At 42.7% G+C, this 9,763-nt stretch overlaps 1 protein-coding gene across 1 annotated transcript in view; it reads right to left on the bottom strand.

Annotated features, from left to right (window-relative positions):
* The window catches only part of LOC125483324 (vitamin K-dependent protein S-like), a 44,686-nt gene that overhangs the window by 16,137 nt on the left and 18,786 nt on the right, over positions 1-9,763 (bottom strand). Inside the window, exons 7-8 of the mRNA XM_048598123.1 lie at positions 3,312-3,437; positions 1,022-1,143 (exon numbers count right to left, since the gene is read on the bottom strand). Of these exons, the coding sequence (XP_048454080.1) occupies positions 1,022-1,143; positions 3,312-3,437 (248 nt within the window). The remainder of the gene's footprint in view (positions 1-1,021; positions 1,144-3,311; positions 3,438-9,763) is intronic.

Here is a 9,763-nt window from a genome sequence, read left to right as displayed (position 1 = left end):
GCCGTCTGTAGTCGGGGGCGTACAAGTGGGCCGTCTGTAATCAGGGAAGTACAAGTGGGCCGTCTGTAGTCGGGGGCGTACAAGTGGGCCATCTGTAATCGGGGGCGTACAAGTGGGCCGTCTGTAATCAGGGACGTACTAACTTCTTTACCATTTGCACTTCCAAAGTGGAGTTTAAACCCGTGTGCGAACGTTGACGTTCAAGAAATGTAAAGTTACTCAGGAAATTAGAGGGAAAGATGGGCGCCTTAGAATTGCACATATATCTTATGTTTCAACAATCATAAACCATATCCCATGGTATGCCACGTCCCATTATTAGCGTAAAAGGAATCCCAGTAAATGAGCGAGTAAATCGGACCCAACGACATTTACATTATGTAAATAAGATAATCCACCTTATCAATGAAGTAAATTCTCGTGACTTCCTCGACTACACTGCTAGACGGAATCTGATGATTTAACTAAGGTGTACAAGGTAAGTTCGGTTTAGATAAGGCAGGCAGAGAAAAACAGACAAGCTCTGATGAAGGTCTTGTCCAGTACATAGTTAAAAGTTACTGTGTTCAATAAAATATACAAGAATTACTAAGAACCAGGCATCATCCCATGTGTGTCAACCCCAAACCTGGATATAACCACAAGTCAATTGGAGGCTGTGGGAACAGACTTCCAGACTGAGGTGTGACAGTTGGCAGTGCTCTGTTCAGGATGGGAAATGCCACAGCACTGGAAGCTGGTTCTCAGAGGTCAGTCTTACTCTGCACATGTACATTTGATGGTGAAATGTGAAGAGGTCTCTCCACTGCCCTGGTTGGTTATATCCCTCCACCAACATCCAGACAGGACAGGGGACAACCTGATCAAGATCACACTCATGTTTCTGGGAGCTTGCTGTGCCTAAATTAGCTGCTGTGGCATTTCCTACATTACAACAGTGACGTCTGTAATACTTCATTGTCTGTTCAGCACTAGGGAACAGTCTGGGATTGTGAAAGGTGCACATTATTTCTTCCTTCACCTGACAACTCTGACCATCGGCAGATAATCTCTCTCCTTTCCTCCCGTCACAGAAGCAGGAGTAGCTGCTGGGGAAATTCACACAGCCAAATCTACACACGTTTGCTGCACATTCATCGATATCTATTTGGAGAAGATCAAACTTTAGAAATACATTTTCCTCCTTCATTTAAAAAAAATGCTTCTGACGGAAAAAAATGTAAATTCACAGAACCACTAACGAAATATAACACAGAATTCATCAGTTGGAAGCTGTATACAATTTCTCACCATGTTTTCCGATATAAACGTTCAGACAGTGTGCAGCAGGAGATCTCATTCCAACATGACAGAATGCTCACAGTGTGATGACTGTGGTGTAGGATCGACAGGAAATGACATCAAATTAAACTGCAACAAGGTGTGAAAAATCTGGAGTTTTGCACCACAATAAATGGTCATCAAAACAAAATCTAAAATCAGGCAGCACGATAGTTCCATGGTTAACATTGCTGCCTCACAGTGGTTCAATTCCAGCCTTGGGCAACTGGCCGTGTGGAGTTTGCATGCTCTCCTCATATCTGCGTGTGTTTCCTCCGGCAGCTCTGTTTTCCTCCCACAGTCCAAAAGTGTGCAGGTTAAGGTGAATTAGCCATGCTAAATTGCCCATAGTGTCGAGGAATGTGCAGGCTAGATGGATAGGCCATGCGAAATGTAGGGATACAGGGATGGACGAATCTGGGTGGGATGCTCTTTGGTTGATCAGTGTGGACTAGATGGACCGAATGGCCTGCTTCAATATTATGGGGTAATTCTATAAGTGCTTCACTACATTCTTCAGGGAAAGAAATCTGCCCTGATTACCCAGCCCAGGCTCATATCTGACTTCACACCCACAATATACTTTTAAAAATTAATTTATGGCACTTGGGAATGGCTGACATTTACTGTCCAATCGAAATGACAGAACCTCCATCATCACCTCTAGGCAACTCCATCTTACCCAATCACCTGCTGTAACCTAGACAGGCACCAATTCATGGATTGTTCCGGTGCAGGAGGCTATTCAGCCCACTGTACCTGTCTTGACTCTTTGAAATAAGATATCTAATTAGTCCCACCGTGTCCATTCACTCCCTGCAGCCATGCAAATTTCTCCTCTTCAAGTATTTATTCAATTTCCCATTATTAAATCTGCTTTCCCTGCCCTCTCAAGCCACATATTCCAGATCACAACACTCAATGCATTAAAAAAAAACTCCTCATATTTTCTCTAGGTCTTTTGCTACTCACGTTAAATTTGTTTTGGCTGATTACCAGCCCTTCCGTCAATAGAAAATGTTTCTCCTCACTGATTCTATTAAAAACCTCCATGACTTTCAGCGCAACCATCAAACCTCTCCTCTTCTTGTCTGATCTTAGGACAACAATACTATCTCCTCCAGTCTATTCATTTTACTGAAGCCCCTTGCTCCCTGGTGTCTAGGGGTAAACAATGAACTCTGGCCTTGCCTGGTAACAAACTCACTTCCTGGTGACAAATGATGGGGAAATAAATCACACAGGGGTGTTTCCTCAGTGAGGTGAAGGGTAGCAGGAGATAAGTGATGTGCAAAAAATTGCACGTGGGTGGATGCAAAACCCAGACCCAGTTCTAACAAAGGTTCCTGGTTTTGGCATGCCAGTCTATAGGGTGTCTGCTTTTAAGGTCAGATGCCAAGTGAAGCCTAGGGACTGCATAAAATGTTTCTGAAGCCAACTTCACTTCCAATTAACTTCCCGTCTCAGAGAAACACAACATGCTTGTGCAATTCTAATCGGGGGAAGGAATGTACAAGGTATCAGGCCACTACTCAGCGTCAGTCTGAGTCTCACAATTACACTGAGCTGTCACACTCATTGCAACCTGCCACAGAAAGCGGGTGAGGGGCAAGACATCGTTTTCAAGGAGGAGTGAAATATTGTTCTTACAGTTAAAGGGTGCAGGGAGAAAGCAGAAACAGGGGACCGAGTTAGATGATCAGCCATAGTCATAATGAATGGCACAGCAGGATTGAAGGACATTTTTTTTCCTTTATTCATTCACAGGGATGAGGGCGTCGCTGACCAGGCAGCATTTATTGCCCATCCCTAATTGCCCAGAGGGCAGTTAGGAGTCAACCATGTTTGCTGTGGGTCTGGAGTCACATGTAGACCAGACTAGGTAAGGATGGCAATTTCCTTCCCTAAAGGAGTGAATGGCCTGCTCCTATTTTCCGATGTTTCTGTGCAAGTTGCTGCAGGCCGTTGTGAAATCTCTGTCCAGCTCTTACCGTGGCAGTCTTTCGTGATGGAGTTGAAGGCGTATCCTGTGGCACATTTACACTCGAAGGTACCTGGCAGATTGTTGCATGCTGCCTTCCCACAAATGTTTGGATGCGTAAAGCATTCGTTCTTATCTAAAACGTTAAAGAGCACATAGCACAATCACTATTAAAGGAAATAAGTCGCATTTCCATAACACCTTGCACCACATCTGGGCATCCCAAAACAAAAACTTGACAACCAATGAGGAACTTGTGACATGTACTGACTGCTGTCATGCAGGAAACTTGGCAGCTAACCTGTGTACAGCAAGATCTCATAAAGAGTGAATTGGAGACAAGGCTCTCCTGGGTAGCACCATCTCAGAAGATTGGTCCATACTTCTGGAGGCTTCAATTTGCACATTCTCCAACAGAGACAGGTACGGACCACTTTCCACTTTTAGGATCTTACAATCACAATTAAAGGAAATAACTCACAATGGGTGATTTACCCTGATCAGGTTAACTGGAGATCCAGTTTCCTGACCAACAACAATGACGAAGGATGAGAGGTGACTTGATAGGTGACAAAATGATCAGAGGTATAGATAAAGTGGACAGCCAGAGACGTTTTCCTGAGGTGGAGGTAGCTATTACGAGGGGGCATAGTTTTAAAGTGAGTGGAGGTAGATATAGGGGAGACTTCAGAAATAGGTTCCTTACTCAGAGAGTGGTAGGGATGTGGAATGCATTGCAGGAGAGGGTAGTGGAGTCGGCCTCATTAGGGGCATTTAAGTGGCTATTAGATAGGCATATGGATGGTAGTATAAGATAGGGGTGGAGGTTAGACAGACCTTAGGTTTAGGGTAAAAGTTCAGCACAACATCGTGGGCCAAAGGGCCTGTACTGTGCTGTACTGTTCTATGTTCTATGTACAACAACAACAGGAATTGCTGGAGGAACTCAGCAGGTCTGACAGCATCGGTGGAGACAGAAAGAGAGTTAATATCTTCAGAGAATGAGACAGGGAGGAATAAATGGGAAGCAGACAAAGGGATGCTTGATATTAGATCGGGAAGGATGTGGATGCTGGATGGGGGATAATGGGAACTGTGAATAGTTGAAAATTGGAGGTGCTGGTCAACGCTGATAAGACAAAGGAGATGCGGATGGACTGAGAAAAGACTTACCGAAGAAATTCATGCTAGACTTAACAAGGGCCATGTGTTGTGAGCTCACATAAAGGGTTATGGAGTAGGCACAGAATCTTGATTACAATGAAGATTTGTCCTCTGAAAGCACTTGTATGGCCATTGACAATATACAGCTGTGAGAGTAGGCCTATTAAGACGAGGGATGAGGCACAAAAAACAGCATTTGAAATGCAAGGTTTCACACTTCAGCAAGTGTATCAGGGACAGTCAAGCAGGTAAATGACTGGCTTCTTGAGAAAGCTGGTGTTAAAAGGAACTTGCTTCAGGCAGTAAAATTGGTAAAAGTTGCATATTTTGGGAGTGTGATGGGAATAGTAGAGGAGTATTTGGTAAAAAAACAGAGATCATGAAAGGCATACCACCTAGAAAATGTGATGGCTTGGATGGACAAAATCAAAATGTAGAAATGCATTGCTTTGGGACGGGGAAGTGAGGGCATTGGAGAGAAATTGGTCAAAGTGTGGACAATTCTCGGTTCAGGGACGCATAACTGCACAAAAGAAGGCCATTCCATACACTATGTGCATGTCAGCTCTTTGAAAGAGCAATGCACTGAAGCAATGAATTCCACTTCCTCAGCTCTTTCCCAATAGCCTGGCAAATCTTTACCCTTTAAATATATAATTTATCCCACTCCCTTTCAGAATATTGAAATAATATTGAATCAGACAGCACAGGGTCTCAAATACAATGAAAATTTGTCCTTTGAAAGTGCTTGCCTGGCCATCGATAATATTTGGCTGTGAACGCAGCACATTCTAAATCATATAACCACTTGTTGCATTTTAAAAACAAACTTTCCTCATTTCCTTCTCTGGTTCGTTTTCTGATAATCTTCAATCTGTGTCCCTCTACTCTCTTGCCACTGAAAACAGATTCACCTTATTTACTCCATCGAAACCACCATAAATTCAAAACTCTTCATTACATCTCCCCTTAATGACCCCTTCTCTGAGAAAAGCAGTCCCAACCTCTCCAGACTCTCCTAATAATCAAAGTCCCTTGTTTTTGGCATTCCACAATAAAAACAACTTGCAATTATACAGCCCTGTTAATATAGCAAAACACCATGACGTTTCATAGGATCATTTATCAAAAAAGCTGCTACAAGTTCACAGGAAATAGTTTGGGCTGGATTGTGTCTTTGTTGAATTGTTTGCAAGATGGATATCAGCAGTGAGTCCCTCATGGATGAGGTTACATTACAATGGTAAGCCAGAAGGTACATTAGTACAGTTTTGCAATTTTATCCAAAAAACATACCCCTTTTCATCCAAAAGAAACTGTATGCATCATTTACATCATGAGTTATCTGGATTTTCCACAATGCACACTGTTCTCATGCATCAGCCAGTTATTATGCTTGTCAGTACCTGTGCATCCACTGCACATATAGTTTTTAAATCATGCCAGTCTCCTAATGGTACAAGTGTGCATTGTCATTGTTTGTTCATCCGGGCAATGCTTCTTCTCTGTGAAGGGCTGTTTCCCTGTCATTTGTTGTTGCTGTGATACCTGGTGGTGTTTCATTTCCATTGTTGTGGTGCTGTGGACCTCAGGGACTGATGATTGATCTGTGGTCTGTGTAGGTGATGTATTCATAGCTTCCTGACGGGCTGCCTACAGTAAAGGAAACGTTTCTCCAGTTGGACACAATGCCCTGTAGTTGTGACGATATAACTGATCGTTCACTTCCACCTTGTACCATGTGGGTGACAACTGATTGGTGCAAGTCCAAAGCTGTGCCACTTGTGCTGACCTTTGCTGACAAAGTTAAAGGTTTGTACCCTGACTGGCTCTCCAATGCTCAACTCTAGCAATGGCTTGGCAGTTTTGTTGGAATGAAATTTGGCTTCCCGCTACTTCATCTTGATTTTCTCACTCACACCAGTTACTATTTCTGGTTTCAGTTGTATTTTTTGTTATTGGAAGAGCAGTTGATGTGCAGTGTCACGTTATTCTCTGTACTGGACTATTCCCTGTGCCTTCAGGCAGTGTGTTTATCCAATACATCTATGTGGGATTTGCTCAATTTCTTTATAATTCTGTTGGTGATTTTCATTGTCACTTCACCGTTTTTCATTTTTCTGGGAGATAGTATGGGGATGATGTGTGGTGTTGAATTTCCCTATTGTTATTGAAATAACTGATTCCTCATTCAGGCACCAGCTGCCCTTTCAGCTGTAACAACAAAAGTGTGTATTCAGGCATTCAACAATCTCACTGGTAGTCATTGAGGTCAGCTGGTTTACCTCAAACAAGTCATCTCCAGGGACATGATAACCAGATCCTGGAACAGTGAAGAATTCGACTCCCTGCTTTATCCATGGTCTGCCCTGGATGTCACATGTCCCCAGTGACTCCATACCTTGTTCAGGTTGGTACTCATTACGAGCACAGCGCTACCTGATATGGTCCTTGATTTCAACGCTCATACTTGGCCAGTACAGCACTTCTCCTGCTTTCTTCAGATTCAACTCAGTCCCATGGTGATGTGTATGGATGCACTTCAGCATCCCTCCTCTCAACTCCTTAATGATATTGATTTGATTTCCTTTGTCCAATATACCATATCGGACTGTCAGTTCACCTCTGCGCTCTTGTGACCACCAGGATATCCTTTCATCATTACTCCTTGCAACATTTGGAGTGTTGCATATTGTTGGGTAGTTTGTTTCAGTTGATCAAAATTCCTGTCTGATCTATTCAGTGTCACTGCTCAGTTGATGACTTCCAGAACATGACAAGTTGCTGCTTCACGATGGGTTTGGAAGCTTTCACTCCCTGTGATGGCATATCTGACTTCCTTCATGAGGAGTGCTATTCTCAGCAGCATGTCATCATTTTCCCTTACTCTATGTCATGTCCAGCTACTACCTCTTCGAGACCATGGAGCAGACTGAATCTTGATGAAAATGCTTCGAAGCAGCTGGCATTTGGACTCAGCTGTCACCTTCCAAATAGGTATCAATGAAAAATTTCCCAAACAAAAACAACAGCCAGGCACTTTTTCTTGGTTTGAGCACAGAATCATTTTCTGTGCTTAATGTTCTGGATGAAATTGCAACCAATTGTTTTCCCAACACCAGGATATATCACACTGCTGGGTCACGTCATCACTTACACCATAGTATTTCAGCACTGGAGTTGATATCATCAATTGCTTGATGGCTTCCTGTTCTGTGCCCCAGAACCACTGCACATCCTTCACAGTGAGATGACAGAACAGTTCCCACTGTTGTGACAAATTGGGCAAGAGCTTTGCTAAATAGTTGACAAATCTGACCAATCTGCTTTGATATCTGATGGATTCTGATGCAGGTCTCACCTTTCCAAATCTTTTACTGTCAGTACACACCCTATGTACTTGATTGGTTTCAGGCATCTTTAATTGCAACTTTTTTGTCTTCAGCTTTAGGATAATCTGGCAAATTAGCTTCTTATATTGTGTCTCCATATCTGTAAAGTAGCAGATCATCCACTTTTCGTTTCTATTTTGGGAAGATCATAGCTCTCTCATGGTGTTGGCATTAGTACTCCCCTGGAGCTATGGAAATGCCAAACAGCATGTGCAACCACTTTTTGCCCAGAAAGTAGTTACAAAGTAGTTCTCTTGCCCTTTGTATCTACAGTAATGAAGACTTCTGCCTTTGCAAGCTGTAGCAGAATTCCTTCGATGGTTGGTGTTGGGTAGTGAGATCTCTTCTCAGCTTTCTAGATGCTTTGAGTCAAGTCTCAGCATGTTTCACTGCTACCACACAGTTAGTCTATTCTGTAGGAGGTATCTCTTACTTGACTACCCTTCTTTCCAGCTCTTCTATCTTGTCTTTCAAACCTGGCATTGAGAGCCACTGAAAGCTTTCTAGGTTGATGCTTAAATGGTCTCCTCTTCTCAGTCAAGATGATATTCATCAGGAAGACATCCTAAACCTGCAAACACATCACTGTATTCCTCTAATGCCTGCTCCGTGGTCAATGGTTTAGCACACTGTGACACATTGCAAATTGAAGTAGGATTTAACCAGCATCTTAAACATGGAGAATGTTTTGAGAGGTGAAAACGGTTAGGAAGGGAATCCCAGAGTTTACAAAATGAACTAAACATCAAAGCATGATAGGATTTGTGTAAGAAATGAAAACTGAAGCGCAATACACACCCATGCACACAGAGACATATACAAGCACGTACACTTACACACACAAACATACTTAATGCACACACTGACACAAGTGTATATACTCAAACACAAATTCCCACACACATGAATATGTACACAACAAAAGCAGACAAACACACATACACGAGCATTCACACACACATGGACACATATACACATGTACACAGACGCATAGAGTCATAGCGTCACACAGCATGGAAACAGACCCTTTAGTCCAACCAGTCCATGCCGAACATAATCCCAAACTAAACTAGTCCCACCTGCCTGCTCCTGTCCCCTGTCACTCCAAATCTTTCCTATTCATGTACTTATTCAAATGTCGTTTAAACATTATAATTGTGCCCACATCCACCACTTCCTCAGGAAATTCATTCCACACACAAACCACCCTCTGTGTAAAAAAATTACCATGTGTCTTTTTTAAATTTCTCTCTGCTCTCACCTTAAAAACATGCCCCCTACTCTTGAAATCCCCCATCCTAGGGAAAAGACAACTAACATTAACCTTATCTATGCCCGTCATTACTTTATAAACTTCTTTAAGGTCATCTCTCAACCTCTTGTGCTCCTGTGAAAAAAGTCCTAAACTATCCAGTCTTTCTTTATAACTCAAACCTTCCACACCTAGCAACAATCTGGTAAATCTCTTCTGAACACTCTTCAGCTTAATAATATCCTTCCTATAACTGGGCGACCAGAACTGGACATAATATTCCAGAAGATATGAACATATGAACACTCTCTCACACACAGCACATATGGATATACACATGCAGCACATGTAGATATACAAACACTCACTCACTCTCTCACATTCACAGTATTCACACAAACAATCATACACAAATACTGACATAGTCACTCACAACAGATCTAACTAACACAGGAACACAGAAATATTTATGACACCGAAGGAGCACATTCAGCCTATATGTCTTTATCGGTCAAAAACAGCCACCCAACTTAATCCCACCACCCAGCTCTCGGCCCATAGCTGTTAGTTTGCAGCGTCTCAAATGTTTACCCAGACATAGCAAGAACTGCAGATACTGGAGTCAAAGACAACACAGTGTGGAGCTGGAGGAAC

Source organism: Rhincodon typus, chromosome 6 (assembly GCF_021869965.1).
Source record: "Rhincodon typus isolate 14 chromosome 6, sRhiTyp1.1, whole genome shotgun sequence".
Lineage (NCBI taxonomy): Eukaryota > Metazoa > Chordata > Chondrichthyes > Orectolobiformes > Rhincodontidae > Rhincodon > Rhincodon typus.
This window is presented reverse-complemented; position numbering and strand designations above follow the sequence as displayed.